General features: G+C 38.1%; 2 protein-coding genes and 1 long non-coding RNA gene across 5 annotated transcripts; 2 read left to right on the top strand and 1 right to left on the bottom strand.

Annotated features, from left to right (window-relative positions):
* Positions 1–5123: 5123 nt before the first annotated feature.
* Positions 5124–10802, bottom strand: zetaCOP (COPI coat complex subunit zeta). 3 transcript variants are annotated; one of them, XM_069039069.1, is made up of 6 exons: positions 10358–10802; positions 9848–10305; positions 9547–9792; positions 9360–9493; positions 9223–9313; positions 5124–5961 (listed from the first exon to the last, which is right to left on the bottom strand). In XM_069039069.1, the coding sequence occupies exons 2-6, from the start codon at positions 9863–9865 to the stop codon at positions 5929–5931; spliced, it is 522 nt and encodes a 173-aa protein (XP_068895170.1). In that variant the 5' UTR covers positions 9866–10305; positions 10358–10802; the 3' UTR covers positions 5124–5928. The 3 variants fall into 3 exon arrangements, with proteins under 3 accessions (XP_068895170.1, XP_068895169.1, XP_068895168.1); XM_069039068.1 differs by lacking the exon at positions 5124–5961 and adding an exon at positions 8997–9095 and having other exon boundaries at positions 9194–9313; XM_069039067.1 differs by lacking the exon at positions 5124–5961 and adding an exon at positions 8997–9095.
* Galphaf (G protein alpha subunit f) lies at positions 7199–9129 on the top strand. Its single transcript, XM_069039054.1, has 5 exons — positions 7199–7780; positions 7831–8005; positions 8059–8156; positions 8252–8759; positions 8808–9129. The coding sequence occupies exons 1-5, from the start codon at positions 7617–7619 to the stop codon at positions 9000–9002; spliced, it is 1140 nt and encodes a 379-aa protein (XP_068895155.1). The 5' UTR covers positions 7199–7616; the 3' UTR covers positions 9003–9129.
* Positions 10803–10905: 103 nt separating the features above from the next.
* LOC138124122 (uncharacterized) lies at positions 10906–15361 on the top strand. Its single transcript, XR_011157009.1, has 2 exons — positions 10906–14888; positions 15040–15361. It is a non-coding gene; the product is annotated as an uncharacterized lncRNA (long non-coding RNA).
* Positions 15362–15889: the final 528 nt, after the last annotated feature.

Below are 15889 nucleotides of genomic sequence, written 5' to 3'. Positions count from 1 at the left end.
GGCAATTTTTTATAACATAAATTTTTTTCTAAAAAATTGCTTTTTTTTCATTAAAATTTTATTTGCTGTGTTTAATGTTTTGTTTGTCGGACATTCTTTGGCAAAGAATAACTGAAATAACACTTATCAATACAACATGATATCAAAAAAATTGTCTAAAACAATGAATTACCTATTTATATAATTATATTAATAAAATTCAAAGTGAGTCGTTTTTTGTGCCGGTCAGTGTAGTACCTACTATTGCGATCATTAAATTTTGGACATCATTCTTCTGTCATATTAAAAAAATTATATACTCTAAATCAAGCTTTATTGGAATTGTCACAAGTGTCAAATTTGTCTACAATTTGTCAATATGCCACGCGTTTCGAATTTCCAAAAAATCCGCTCTATATCTCCTTTTGAAAGCGTATGTCGTAGAGGGAAATCTCAGAAGAGTTGGGTGTACCAAAAAGTACGGTATACTTACTATGTCATAAAAAAATGGTTTGAAGAAGACACTGTGGGACGCCGTCCAGGTTCAGGCAGGCGTCGAATAACTTCTGCTCAAGACGACGAGGGAATAATAGATATTATTCAGAACAGGCCATTTACCACTGCTATTGTAGAAGTTAATCAGACAAATTTCCCAGCATCTGTTGTAACTGCTCGTCGTCGTCTTAAAGGTGCTGGTCTTCGCAACCATTCCGCTGTTCAAAAACCTATCCTTACACCTCTCCATAAAGAACTGAGACTTGGGTTTTCTTGGAAGCATTTGGAATCGCTTTTGAAATCCAGTAATTTTTTCTGATGAAAAAGTTTTCCAATCCTCCCCCAATGGTCGTTTGAGGGTCTACAGGCCACGAGGTACCCGCTACGTTCAAGGGGGTGTCACCGAGTTCGACCACGATCCCAAATTTGTGTTAATTTGATGGTCGAGTTCGGCCACCGACCGCTACCAAAGGGATTAAGATTTTCCAGGTATTGACGGGGGGCAAAGAGATCAAATGCACTCTATTAGCATGGGGGTTGAAAAAATAAGTGTTGGGACCTTGGCATATTTAAATGTAGAAGCAATTACTGATTTTATTTAGTTTTGTATTAGACACCTACTACATATTTACTTAAATGGAAGTTACAACAATGATCAGTGAAAAAGGCAAAATGCTACTTATTGTTGTGAACCAATTCAAATTTTCTCAAGCTCACATTGCAAAAGACGGAAAAATCAGATGGCGTTGTGTAAAAAGAGAGTGCTCTGCAAAAGTGTATACCTACCCAAATCAGTGACAAAACAGATAGTGTTGTGTGTGGTAATATAGTTCATAACCATGATGTGGATTCTATGTTAAGTAGAGAAATGTTTAGCAACAAATTGTTCAATTGTTGTATTACTATAGTCCAGAACCAAGAGGTAAAATCTGATCCCCTAGGTCCTAGGTAATTATAACCTTTCGGAGATGCGCACGCACGCGCCTACCAGGAAAAAATAGACTTTAGATAAGTCAGGTAGCGTGGTCCAACCCGTATATGCACTTAATCCCATACCCTTCAGAATACTTAGAAAACACAGGTAACGTGGTCCAACTCCCATACGCCCGTTCAAGGTGTTCAGCGTTCCGGGCGATTTTTAGTGAATATGTTGTAGTGACCCAGTTTAAAATTTAAATTTAAGTTTCCGGTACCGCCACAACAGCGCGCCAAATGTGAAGGTACTAGCGGCTAGACTAGGTACTACAAGCGGAAATATGGCGGGGGTTGAAGCTCGCTCGCGCGGGTGGTTGAAGAGGGGTAGTTCACTTTTGTTTGGTTTTTCGAAACGAACAGACCTTTCGAAGAGCGATCCAATATTCCAAAAATCTGTAAGTTACATCTGAACCGATTACACTACCGTTCCGAGTAGATATTTTGTGTCCCCGTGAAGAATCCGGCAGTTTCTTTTTTTATCCACACGGGTAATTATTTATCTCACGTTCGTTGGTCTTTTTTTTGTGTTTTGTTTTGGGACCAGGATGCAAATTGCGTGAGATCCTTGTGAAGAGAGCCGAGTTTACTTCTTTGTTTGTCTGTTTTGTGCCTGTCCATGTATTCACGCCGCGGGGAGCGGAGTCCCCTTGTGTGTTTTTGTTGTAGAGGAGGACCACGATGGGAACCGGACGTAGACGCGGAAGAGGAAAGGTGCTTAGGCCCAGGGATAGGGCCCCAGACACCCCGCAGAACCGTGCACGACAGCGGGAGGAGGACGCCACAATAGCGCTGTTACGCCAACAGCAAGAAATCATGGCTCAGATGGTGGACTTCTTCCTGGAGCGCCAACCTGTGGTACATCCCCCAAAAACGTCCACGAACGGAGCTTGCCTCACAAAGCCGAACATGAGAAGCATCACATCGGGCAGGACCGACACCACAAGCGCCACCACAAAGGATGGTTGCGTCTGCCGCCATCGGAGAGACGGAAGGGGCGTTCAACCCATTCTCGGTGCCACCTCCAGGTCACTAGTGGGGTAACGATGGCAGAGCGGGAACGTGAGGTGTCCCCCCCTGGTTGTTCCGGCGATGAGAGAAAAAGAAATAGGGTAACTATAACATTGCCAACCTAAAGTTCTACCATAGAAGAACATGAGGCTGCCTTAAATGTTTTTTTTTTCATGTACCGCGGACACGGACCTCGGGGGCGTCGTCAAGGATTGTTACCCCCTGCAGCAGGCCAAAACGGCAACGACACCAACGCGACTACCCACCACAACACGACAACCAGCCATAGCATCACTTTAACGTCCAAAAATTTGTAAACTGCGCCACCCTTTTTAAAGCGTCTTCAGTCACTTCCACATTTTTCGTTCCGAAGAAGCTTGGGGGCGTGTGTAGTGACCCAGTTTAAAATTTAAATTTAAGTTTCCGGTACCGCCACAACAGCGCGCCAAATGTGAAGGTACTAGCGGCTAGACTAGGTACTACAAGCGGAAATATGGCGGGGGTTGAAGCTCGCTCGCGCGGGTGGTTGAAGAGGGGTAGTTCACTTTTGTTTGGTTTTTCGAAACGAACAGACCTTTCGAAGAGCGATCCAATATTCCAAAAATCTGTAAGTTACATCTGAACCGATTACACTACCGTTCCGAGTAGATATTTTGTGTCCCCGTGAAGAATCCGGCAGTTTCTTTTTTTATCCACACGGGTAATTATTTATCTCACGTTCGTTGGTCTTTTTTTTGTGTTTTGTTTTGGGACCAGGACCACGTGGTAAGGGTATGTTGTAGATTTCATTTTGTTGCATGCTGTTTCTTTAAGAGGCGTCCATTTGTTAATTTTAAGCGTTATCCCTAAATTTCTCCCAGGAGGTCCATTTTTGACAATCTGTAAATTTCGAAGATTAGTAGCCGTCGTCCGGACCGCGTGCGTCCATTTTGTTTTTTTCTTTCGCTAACATTTTCTAACGGCACTCGACCCACCATATTTTTGTTTAGTATTGCCAGCGAGTATTGTATCCCTTTTTAAAGCGTTTTTATTTTATCGTTATTCAACTTTTCGCGTTTTGTACTCTTTTATTGTCTCATTGTCTAATGTTGCGTTTTGTTTTGCTTGTGTTATCCTTGTTTAATGTTGCGTTTTTGTTTTGTGTATTTTATCATTGTTTAATGTTGCGCTTTGTTTTGCTGGACTTTCTCATCGTTTAATGTTACGCTTTGTTCGATAGAATTAAACTCGGGTTATTCCTTCGTGTTGTTGCTAGATTTCGGAAAAGTTAAAATAAAATGTTGTAAGTGCGCCCTGTGGGAGCTAGGTGACAATCAGGAAGTCGTGGGGTTGTTTAGTAAATTTCTGTGGAAGCTACGGTTATTTAGAGCCGTTAGCGGGGACGGACCTTAGTCTTTGCGGGAGCGGCGTCGGGATGTTTTCGTGAAGCTTCCGTCGACGGTTATAGGGACTTTGGGGTTTTGTCCGGAAACGGTTGGTTGGGGACGGCGGACCTAGGTCTTTGCGGCTGCGGTCTAGGAATGCTACTCGTACGACCCCGAAACGCTCTGTCACTCTTGCTGGATCGGTGAAATAGTCCGACGTTCATGAATACCCCGAATATCTATAAACGTCGCTTGATTTCAAGATGATTCAGATAATTCTTCTGAGTCCCCTCGCGACCGAAAGTTTGTGACCTCCAGCTCTAAGTTCCCGTTGGCGTACCTTGACCGCGTAGTTCCGCGTTAAACATTGTTTTTGTCATTAATCTAATTGTAAAATATGAGTAATACCTGGGATACGGTTTTTGAAGAGGGTTTTTCATCCGTCCCTGTCTGTAATAACTGCCTTATAATTTGTTTACTTGTTTTGCAAGCTTTAAACTGTCATTTTGTCTGTCATGTGCCCGTTTTTCTGTTATTTTAAATATTGTTGCATTCATCTTGTCGTTTATCTTTGTGATGTACTCAACTAGTTAATTTCTTGTACTTCGTTAACCTTAATTTCTGTCTTTTGTATTCGTTTCAATTTCTTTTTCATCAAAGTTATTACAGGCATTTTTAATAAAAGGTATTTGCGTCCCTCACATGTGTGTTTTATTTGCGGCACTCTTCCAACTGGAACCCTCACCGTTTGCATTCCGAACCTTTCCGCCAAAAGAAAATCACAACGTAGGGCTCCTCCGATTCGATGACGATCACGACCACCTTTGTTACCGTTTTGCGCAGGTTCAAATATTTGGCGGAAAAAGTAATGTATACAAATCATTACAATGTGGACATGGATTTCTGCAATTAGTCCTGGTGTAATGGTGCATGTCGAGAAAAGATTGACCAGTGACGTTTATATTAGGATCCTCGAAAACGTCATGTTGCCCTCTGTGTTAGCCACTTATCCCGATGGAAATTATATTTTTCAACACGACAACTGTTCAATTCATACTGCTCATAGGGTGGCGACTTAGTTTGAGGATCATAATATAAATGTCCCGGACTGGCCAAGTCGCAGTCCAGATCTCAATCCCATAGAAAACATGTGGGGCCTTCTTGTAAGGAATTTACAACGGCGTCGGTTGGTGTTTCGTAACAGGGATGAGCTCTTGACTGCTATAACCGAAGCACTCGTTACCCCTTTCTATGCGCTCAAAGAAACAAAGTCATAGGGGTCAATCGGGGAATGACAAAATATTAAGTTTTTAATTTTTATTTATTTATTTTATATTTTTTATTAATTAAAACCTCGTTCTATTCAATTTGTCTGATTTTTAAAACTTCTTGAATGTTTTGTCGGTAAATCTGACATTCACATTGTCAAAATTGACATAACAATCAAAATTGAGTAAACACGCTTCAACCCTGAAAGTGAGAATTTCCAACAAAACGTCTTTCATCAGAATACAATGAAGAGACTATAACGACAATAGTGTTTAGATTCTGTCTTAAATCTTAATCTGTGGATTTTGTACCTACATGGATTATAATTACGTCATCTGTTAATTGTACACTGGCGGCCATTAATTTGGAAACACCGGCCTAATCTAGTTTACTGGATATTTCTAATATTTGATAGTGTAAGCGTTATGTCATGAACTCATATCACTCATGTCATCGTTGAGCGCATTCAACAGACTGTCGCAGCCGAAATTGATATGTCAATAACATTGTCAAAGTGACAAACAATTTACAATAGAAAAATCTTGGTGTTTCCAAATTAATGGCCGCCACTGTACATATAAAACCGTACCTACCATAATATGTAATAATACATATATTTGTGTTGATTCATAATACAATTTATTACAAATTAATATCAGTTATGCATATCATCTTCTGTGATAATAAACTAACTGACTAATTCGATGTACTTAGCTTGATTTTCCTCTTCTCCTATTGCTCCTCATAAACGGCATCTTTTGTCTGTCGTCTCACGAAGAATATCTTCACTAATTCTCTAACTCCTAAACACATTTCTTTTTTGGAACATCACTTCTTGTCATTGATCACAAAAAGTTAGTCCAAAATTAGCCTAGAAGAACATTATGACAGGCAGGTGATCTTAAAGTTTTCTTCATTTTATTGTCGATTGTGATTCGCATATAAATTCTCATATTAAAAACTACACCTCCTAGTCCATCCCGTTTCAATAGCTTTTCAGTCTTGTTTGATTTTGGAGAAAAGGTTTAGATTTGTACAAACTTTTATTTAACCCCATATTGTTAGTTAGTTAGTTAATTAGTTAGGACCAAGTCTGGTAATCCAGTTTTCACCCACTTTCACATAAACATTCGACTTGAAACGTAGGTAGGTATATACTTATGTAGTTCCGATAACAATTCAATACCTATATTAATGAATTAATTGTGGGGTGTATAGGTACTACACGATTTAATTGAATGTAACAAAAATTACACACTTTCCAAAGACTAAAAAGTATAAAATAATATACAAATTTAAAAAAAAAAATTGAAAACCTATTAAAACCTAGGTAATAAAAACTATCAAAAAGGGAAAATTTATTTTTCCTAGGTCTTCGTCCTCACTTGATATGATAGGTAGAATACCGCCCTAAATCGCTGCCTTAGAAGAATCTCCTCTGAAGTGTAGGCTTGCAATGATAGGCCTACCTAGTCACTTTTAAAAAATTGTAAGTATTTAAAATTGGCTTGTTCCGGAAGATTTATAACCCACATCCAAATGTTTAACGAATAATGGTCATTTGCTTAAAGTGACGCCTTAGGACCCATTAAAGGTAGAGTATTCAACAGTAAATTGCAACAGTCTCTTAACAAAATTACATTTGCATTAAAATGTTTAAATTTAAGAAAATTTCAGCTTATATGAAGTGCCGAACAAAAATTTCATTCGAAACATTTACGTTGCAATAAGAAGACAAAAAAATAAAAAAGAGAGAAGTGATCATAAAACTTGTATTAAAAGTCTTAAATCACCTAAAATCGTTTGCTTATTTTTTAAAATCCTGACATAGACTTTAAGCCTGAGAATTAGATAAATCTCCTCTCTTCTATGACAATAATATCTTTCTAGTAGTTCATTTAATCACATCATCGAATCAGTAGAATAACAAGCTATTATTATATTGTATAGAACAGACAGAGACGTAAAACCACCACTCGTCTCAATGATGTGATACTATAAGTAGATACCTACATTAAAGATGATATGTTTCCAACGACATCACAGCACGTATAGGTGCTTAGGTACTACACCTCTAAAATTTTGTTTTTATCTTGAATTTGTTCAGTGGAAACAAGGTTTGTGGATTTTTAAAACTTAATCAATTTCCGGCTGCTCAAGAGCAGACAAATAGATAATCTACTTATGTTATCAATTTGCTAAACGACAAATTTTCTTGTTTGGCATAATCTTATCGACAGTCATAAAGACCAACTATTTCCATTCACAAAGTCATTTGATTCATCCTCCCACATCATCCAAATATACAATAATTTTCAACAAATGTCAAGAACTGGTTCAATGTCTTTAGACTTTTTCTAATTTAGAATTAAGCATTTGTTAAACGATGCATCTATATCATTATTTTTACCTCAACGAGGATCCGCTCGTACAGATAAGATTAAGGAATTTCGATAAATAATCAGATAAGTCTGGCATTAAGCTGTGAAGTTAGTTTCTCCCTAGATGTTAATTTAAAAAAGTGAAATGTTCGGATGCGGCTCCAAACCCGTTATAGATGAAGAAGAGTATGAACACGACCAACGCTTCAGCAAAGCGACCAAACTGTTGCTGTTGGGAACCGGAGAATCTGGAAAAACGACGATTATCAAACAGATGAAAATACTGCACATCAGTGGATTCTCCAACGAGTGAGTTATTATCACCAGTGACAAGTTCAAATCTATTTTGCAAATTTCAGAGAGAAAAAACAAAAAATACCCTACATTAAACAAAATATTCACGAATCTATACACGACATCGTGGGCAACATGGACAAACTCGACCCTCCTGTACAGCTGGAAAATCCAGACAATCAGGCCAGCGCTGAATTTATCTTAAATCTAGGATCAAAGGAACCTTCGGATTACACCGAGGTGAGACAAGAATTTGCAAAATCCATCACAGTTTATTTTTTTTATGAAAATAGGAGTACTTTGAACATGTGAAGAAATTGTGGAGTGATGACGGCGTGCAGAAGGCATTTCAGCGATCAAACGAGTACCAGTTGATTGACAGCGCTCAACAGTAAGTGTACTTAGCGACAGACTCATGACGATAAGCAATTTTAAATCTGAAACAGATGTGATAAACAACGTTTTCTTCTAACAAATGAAATGTAGCTTTTTAGACCGCGTCGACGATATCAAACGGCCAGATTACATCCCCACAACCCTAGACATCTTGTTCTGCAGAATTCGCACCACTTCCATTTCAGAAATTGAATTCAGCGTGCCGGTACCGAAGAGGTACGGGGGCGGCAGCGTCAACTTCTTGATGTATGACGTGGGCGGCCAACGAGGGGAGCGCAGGAAGTGGATACAAGTGTTCGACAAAGGGATAAACGCCATCCTGTTTATAATAGCCGCCAGCGATTTCGACCAAAATCTGCGAGAAGACGAGTCAAAAAATCGCCTGCAAGAGGCGCTGAAAGTCTTTCAGGACATCTCCGGCAGCAGATTTCTACGAGACGCCGGCATGATTGTCTTCTTGAACAAGCAAGACTTGTTCCAGCGGAAAATCGAACAAGGCAGGAAGCTGGAGAAATATTTTCCAGAATACAGCAACTTCCAGGACACGTCCAAATCGGAATTCGACAGGGCGAAGGCTTTTCTGACGAAAAAAATCACAGCAAGTGAGACGAAACGAATCTAGATTTGTTGTAATTTGAAATTGCAGGAACTGTCGAGGATAGAAGTGACAATTACGAATTACAATCCTATCACGAGGGCCGCGATAGAAGAGAGACTGCCGCCTCGAGATGTTTACATACATCACACTATCGCTACAGACACACAAAATGTGAAGAAAGTGTTTGACAGCGTCCACGAGATGATCGTCAGAGAGAGAGTCAAGAACATTGCTAGCTACTAGTACAAATATATTTTATTACAATGCAAACTCTTACAGCAATTTAAATTATTTAAGTAAAGACCACTTGAGTTGTTCTTTAGCAGACTGTATTACCTATAAATAAATTAATTTTGTTACTAGATTAAAAGCTGAGTCAACTGAGATCACTTAACTAGAATAACATACACAGAAAAGCACAAAACTTTATTTACCAAAATATCGAATGAACTGCGTTAGTTACCTGGGCTACAGTCTGCTCCCCTAGCGGAATGTCGTCGTTTCTGAGTGCCACTCTGGACACCACTGAATTTGAATCAGCATCAATTATAATCCTACGAAACAACAATGCAATTTTGAAATCTACATGTTCAGACTCACCCTCCGTCACAAATTTCGTCCATCGCTAGCATGACGATATCTAGCGAATCTAAGACTGCTCGCTTTTCGACATTCTTGCGCAAAATTTGACTGACGGAATCGTACAGACAGTTTAACACACTCATCAGGATCAGCTAGAAATGTACAGGAGTTAATAAAAATTACTGAACAAATTGTCGTAACTCACTTCATTTTCATGTGAGCTGCCCATTACATAGAAAAATAAATCGACATTACTGCGGTACACGCACGTCAATCCGTCCAACATGATTATTTCGGCATTGGCGCGGTGGGTCTTGTTGAACAGATTCTTCTCGAAAGCTCTCTGTTCCTTTGCTGTAGGGAATACATTCTTGTCGTAATATTTCGCCAAAATTCTGTTGCCGTCGTTGTCGAGGATGGCGATACCTTTTACCATGTACAAAGTGGGTTCCTGATGTGATATACACGTTACATTTCGTTCCTAACATGATGACAATTAAACTTACCAGCAGAGATCCCTCCATTTTCCAAGGTCCAGGAAATATAAATATTTCGAGAATACAATGAAAACTACTAATTCTGAAAGTTGTAAAAGTGTAAATAATAATACTCTTCGGAATAAATATTGTTTTTATTTCAAAATTGTACGTGTCAACTCGTTCGTACCTAACCTATATTTTGACAGATATGTGACAGTTGACAGTGGATTATTTCATCGACAGAAAAATACCAATTTTATTATTAAGCTGTTTAACGGTTAATTAACTAACTGGCTCTTCTTTAATGTCATGTTCCACCACTTCCATCTCTTCATTCTCTTCTTTAACTTCTTCCTTCACCTCCTCCTTTACTTCAAACTTGATTGAATTATTCACATTTTTTAAGTACTTCTTGTGACCTTTGTGCTTTTTTCCTTCTCTTGAACTTCTTTTTACTACTTTTTGGCATGTCGCGATGGATAAACCTAACAACAAACATGTTCACTGTACATTCAATGAAAAATAAAGTATAGTGACCTGTCAGCTTGGATAATTTCCTCCATGACGCGTCAGGGTCTTCTTGAAGCAAAAGTCGAATACGTTCAATTGCTTCATCTGTTAAAACAGTTTTCCTACCAGGCGCCTTTCCTTTGCATATACAGCCAGTTCTCCTAAATCTGTGTACTAGCCGACGAATGTGTTGCGTTAAAGTGTCATATGCGACATTAGTCTCTGGAAATTGTTTTGCAAATTCGCGAATACACTCTTTCATTGGATACAGCCATGTACTGTCGTGTTGTATTTGACCATTTCGGAAGTAACATTCCAATAGGAAAACTTTTTGTTCAATTGTAAAAGGCATTGAAAACGCAAGCCGAACGAAACAAATTCATTAAATTTAATTTATATAGATTCAAATTCTAATAAATAATGTTACTTGGCATGGTATTTCATTTTATAAATGTGAACATAAATTAATATGTCTCTTGCACGAATGCCACTGACATTCAGTAGTTCAGTACTACCAATTCAAAATGTCGCGTACTTAACCTCAAATATATTTTTCCTTCAGCATATTTTCTTGAAATCGCATTTTGTGCTGCGAATTGCTTTCAATTTGTTACGTGATATTGTATTTAATTATTATTGATTACACGTTAGTATTTAGTCTTTAATTTCCCGCCAAAATTTTCAAAATCAAGAGCGATCCGAAACATTGAATCTTTACGTCAGTGAAATGAACTTGATTATTTAAATAAACTTTATTTATTTTTGCCTGTACGTTTCTTTTCCATGTAAGTGTATATCTATTTCAGCTAACCTATTGACAGATGATAGCAGCGGAAGGAAGAGGGGATGGATGCCGACAAATAGTTGTTTGTAAAAATTGGATCAATCGAGGAACGCTTACACATCAAGACCAACTCGCTAATTAGATTAAAACAGCCATTATCATTAAAAATTAAAAAACATTAATCTCTAAATATATTTTTCAAATCGTGTTCGTAGAGTGCAATTAAAGTCATTATTCCGAAACCTAAGAGTAAACCACTTAAATGTAGAATACACTGTATGAGATTCCCTTCATCTTCGTGCGCAGAACTCAGTTCGGGGATCATATCAACCAACGCGATATAGATAAAAGTCCCAGCTGCCACTGCGAACACCCAAGAACTCGCAACTTCCGTCTTACCTGGAACATCATACGACAAAATAAAACGGGACGACTCAACTTCGACAACAAACCTAGCCAGATTCCCAACACGTTCCCCAGAATGCATAGGACACTCGAGATGATGTTGTAGGTGAGCGCCTGTTTGATACTCATTCCCGCTTTGAGAAGCATGGCGAAATCGCCGACTTCGTGCGGCAGCTCGTGGCAAAACACCGCAACCGCCGTCGAAAACCCGCCGGCCACGCTTCCGGAGAATGCAGCCCCTATCGCCATGCCGTCGGTGAAATTGTGCAGACCGTCGCCCATGATGACCATCCACGCCACCGAAGAGAAGTTCTGCGGGGCTGCGTGGACGTGACCGTGCAGATGAGAGTGGCCGTGGTGGGCGGCACCGTGTTCGGTCAGTATGACAGTGTAGTCGGCCTCCGGCTCTTCGTGAGCCGTAACCTCAATGTGAGGCAACATTTTGTTGACTTCTGTGCAGTTGGACGAGTTGAGGTCGTTGGGGCATTCGGTCATGTTTTGGTTCGTTTCGCCGTTTTCTTTCTCTTTGGTTATAGCAGCCTCCAGTTTCGGCACCTCCCCTTTGCCGTGAGGAGCATTCTGAAATCCATCGATAAGTCTAAAACGGCATTCTTTACAACTCACTGTTTGATTAATTGCATTTCTTTTAAAAATTGAAAACTATCAAATCTCGGTCGAAACACTAAATATTTTGTTTCAATTTATTCTGGCACATCATCATAAGTTGACCAAGCACTCGACTTCGTCTCGATTTTTCAACTTACGAGATTCTGTTATGACACTTAATAACCGTATAGTCCATAATGCCTGTTAGCCTTCAATAATAATAATATAGAATATAGCCTAAGGGAGTCCGTTTCGGCTCAGGGACGCAAGGGTCGCGGGTTCGATTCCGACCCAGGGCGAAATTTAAAACTAAAAAAAAAAAAAAAAAAAGGCTATATTCTGTCTCGTGATTCGGAAGTCACGTTAAGCCATTGGTCCCGGTCTATTGAGTTGGTCATCATGCCCCTCATAGATTTGTAAAACCAGTCCTAGACTGTGTAACAAATTTTTTATTTTATTTTTTTTTTCGCACAATCGCTTATACGAAATGAATTGACTTTGAAGCAATTTTTTGACAAGAGTATTTTGAATAATGACACAAATATTTCTAGAAGAAGTGTCAGTTTCAAATAATTCTCTTCCAGTTACTATTAATTACACAAATTGTACCTTCAATTTCAAATAAAATATTATTGATTACTTAATTATGTCATTAATTACTTACCGCATTAGGGCGGTAGGTTTAACTTATAGATTGTGTGAACAACAATCTAGAAAGGTAGGTAGTTGTGCTACGAGCAAAACGTGCCAGTTTATTATTTTTTTTAAAGAAGGTGGACCGTCTAGCTTTTATTCCCTTTTTAATAATATAAAAAACAAAACATTTTTTCAAAAATCGAAGTACCTACTGCCCTATGCAGTTGGCGTGTATAAGTTGGGTCTCCATACAAATTAATAATGTGGAAAAAATCGTCGTTTCCTAATCGTTATTATTTTGCCATATAGCTGAGAATTGGTACTATCGCGGCCAAAATACTTTGGTCGTCAATGTGACATAAATGACATTCAATTGTAAAGCAAACTTTAGGATGTTTAACCTTATTTTTTACTACTGTCAAAATTATTTTAATCTATCAGTGTCATACGGGTGGGGTAAATCCCAGCTGCGGAGGCAGGGTTCAAAAGCAAAAGATCAACATGGTCGCGGTTTAGACAACCTTCAGAAGCAAGTAAGACGATTCTATATTTATCAAAAACTGAAGGTGCCATATTTTTGACAAGAATAATTTGAAATTGTCATGTATATTGACATTAATACTTGATTTACATTTGAAGTGTCAAAAAGTGACGACCAAAGTATTTTGGCCGCGATAGTACTATGGCGGACAATAAATTTAGGCCGGTAAATTTCTGACATTTCAAAAAAGACAATGCAAGCGACCATTTATTGTCATTATGACTGATGTCAGTTTGTCAAACTGAAGGTTTTCAAGTTGTTTGGCGTTTCCTTCGCCCTTTTCGTAACTTACAGATCATGACGCAGTAGCATAACTAATTTGTAGTACCTATCACTTCTCTCTGGTGCACGCTTCTTTTCCCAATTTTAATTTTGATTATCGCTGTCACGATAACAAGAATGACAAAAATCGAAAATGGGGTTAGTTGTATAGTCCTACAGAAACTCTAGTGGAATTCGACTTTGGTTGTAAATTTAACAACAACAACCGAAGATTAAGATTTTATCATCAAATAATAACCTTTGTCATAAATACAACTACCACTACCTGTAACATCCCTGCCTGAAGCTAACGTTGCGAACCCCAACAAACTGGCGAACCTCATTAGCATTTATCTGTAGGATTATTGCTGCAGCATAAAATTCTATTTTTCAAGTGACAAACATAAATTCACAACCAAAGTCGAATTCCACTAGAGTTTCTGTAGGACTATACATAATGCCAGCTTCACATTTTGATGTCAAGCCAATGACAGGCCGGCCTAAATTTATTGTCCGCCATAGTACTATGCCGGCCAAAAAATGCCATCATTTTGTCATTTCAAAAAAAAAAATTGTAATCCATACTTTATTGTCATTGGGCCATATCACGGCACCCTTATTAAATTTAATCATGACTCTAATTACCTTGGTGATGAATTCATCTCTTTCTGGCAGGTTACAATTGCATAAATCTACATCGTTTTATGTTTACTTTAATCACGACTTTGGTTATCGGCAACTTTAATAACGGTGTCGTGATACGGCCCAATTACCGTCTTGATTATGATTGGTATTTTTTGGGTGGTAAATTTCAAATTTTCTACTACACAGAACGTTTACCTCAGGTCAAAGATTTGGGTCAATTTAAACAAAAAACAACTTCTTTAGTGATTGCGTAAAAAGCATTTAAGTCCATTTTTGAATTTTAAAATAACTGAATTTGTTCGGTTTCATTTCTCTTTGATTTTTTTTGTTGCATAATTATTATTGTGTCGAGTCCGAAATTTAGATTCGCTTTCAAATTTGTAATCCAACAACAAATTATGTAAATTCGGTTTGGTCCTAAAAACAATTTCAAATTTTGGTGATACGGAAAGTTTTGAAAATATTGAAAACGTTGATGTAAATGGTTAAAAGAACGAATTTTAAATTTAACAGAACGAATTGGGTGTTTAATCAAATGAGGGGTGGGAAAGTTGGGTGTTTGAGAATGATCGAAGAAAGCGAAACCACTGCATATAACTTGGGTTTTGAACTTCGAAGCAGCTTGAGATACCACCAGTACCGAAGACACTCTTTTTTGTCCATGTGTTGTAAATTTCAAGGTAAATATGTTTCTAATTCTCCATATTATTTGGGAATCATTATTATCTCTTTCCTTAAAAAATATTTTCCTTAAGAATTCATCCATTTAAAAAATGTCAACATCTTGCATTTAACTTGTTCTTGTTCTTTTACATATTTGTTTCTTTCCAGCTCCTATCGTCCGCCCAGGGCCCATTGTATTCAATTAGCTCTGGGACCCCCAGATAGAGCACAAAAAGCCATCGTCAAATTAAACAATAATAGCGTCTAACCTTGTCGCAGACTTGAACGGGTTATTCCACAGGGATATTCACGAGGGAGCAAATTTAACAAGGGAGACAATTCAAACATTTATCCTATAATGGTTCGCATCGCAACATTTAGTTTAAAGTTGTTCCATATTTTTAATAAGTTTATTTATTTATTTATAAAGTTTCGTTCGGACCAAATTTGACCACTTCTTTTTTGTTAAATAAAATTTAAGTGAATTGGGTTCAATCGTTTTATTTAAATATTTCTTTTGCCTGTGTGGCCTCCTCTCGAAGAACCAGAATTAAACAACAACAAAAAAATAGATCACAACACACCGTACCATCGATTGGTTTTCTTTTCTCACACATTTTTGTTTTCGCTTTTTTTGTAAAAATATTGTCGGAGGCAAAACAAGAAGACCCCAAATGGCAAAACGTTGCAATATCTATTAATAAGTTGGTCACAAGAAATCTGTCCAACATAAGTTCGCGTTGATTTTTCTCATATATTTCGTTAACAACACAGACATCGCACAAACGGCGAACAGTTGCAACTACAAGCTTCCAAATTTCAGGAAGTAAAGATTTTTTCAATCAAGAGGTTGAGGTAGGACAAGTGAAGACGCAATTTAAAATATTCCCACGACTATCAACATTTGAACGATTATTGAACGGTTGAGCAATTGCAAGGCGATAAATCCTCTTTGAAGAGGTTTTCAATTAGATATAGACCGCAAAAGATACGCATCTAGTAAGGATTTTGATAAATT

Source organism: Tenebrio molitor, chromosome 2 (genome assembly GCF_963966145.1).
Source record: "Tenebrio molitor chromosome 2, icTenMoli1.1, whole genome shotgun sequence".
NCBI classification, from domain to species: domain Eukaryota; kingdom Metazoa; phylum Arthropoda; class Insecta; order Coleoptera; family Tenebrionidae; genus Tenebrio; species Tenebrio molitor.
Note: the sequence above shows the minus strand (reverse complement) of the source record. Positions and strands in the feature narration are given on the sequence as shown.

What these genes read in the sequence shown, in the direction of transcription:
- Galphaf (XM_069039054.1), top strand. Translation starts at nt 7,617, where the DNA reads ATGTTCGGATGCGGCTCCAAACCCGTTATAGATGAAGAAGAGTATGAA. An exon ending in ATCAGTGGATTCTCCAACGA is followed by an intron (nt 7,781 to 7,830) that starts GTGAGTTATTAT and finishes TGCAAATTTCAG; the next exon opens with AGAGAAAAAACAAAAAATAC. An exon ending in TTCTGACGAAAAAAATCACA is followed by an intron (nt 8,760 to 8,807) that starts GCAAGTGAGACG and finishes TTGAAATTGCAG; the next exon opens with GAACTGTCGAGGATAGAAGT.
- zetaCOP (XM_069039067.1), bottom strand. An exon ending in GCAGCTCACATGAAAATGAA is followed by an intron (nt 9,494 to 9,546) that starts GTGAGTTACGAC and finishes GTACATTTCTAG; the next exon opens with CTGATCCTGATGAGTGTGTT. An exon ending in GGGAGCAGACTGTAGCCCAG is followed by an intron (nt 9,096 to 9,222) that starts GTAACTAACGCA and finishes ATTTATTTATAG; the next exon opens with GTAATACAGTCTGCTAAAGA.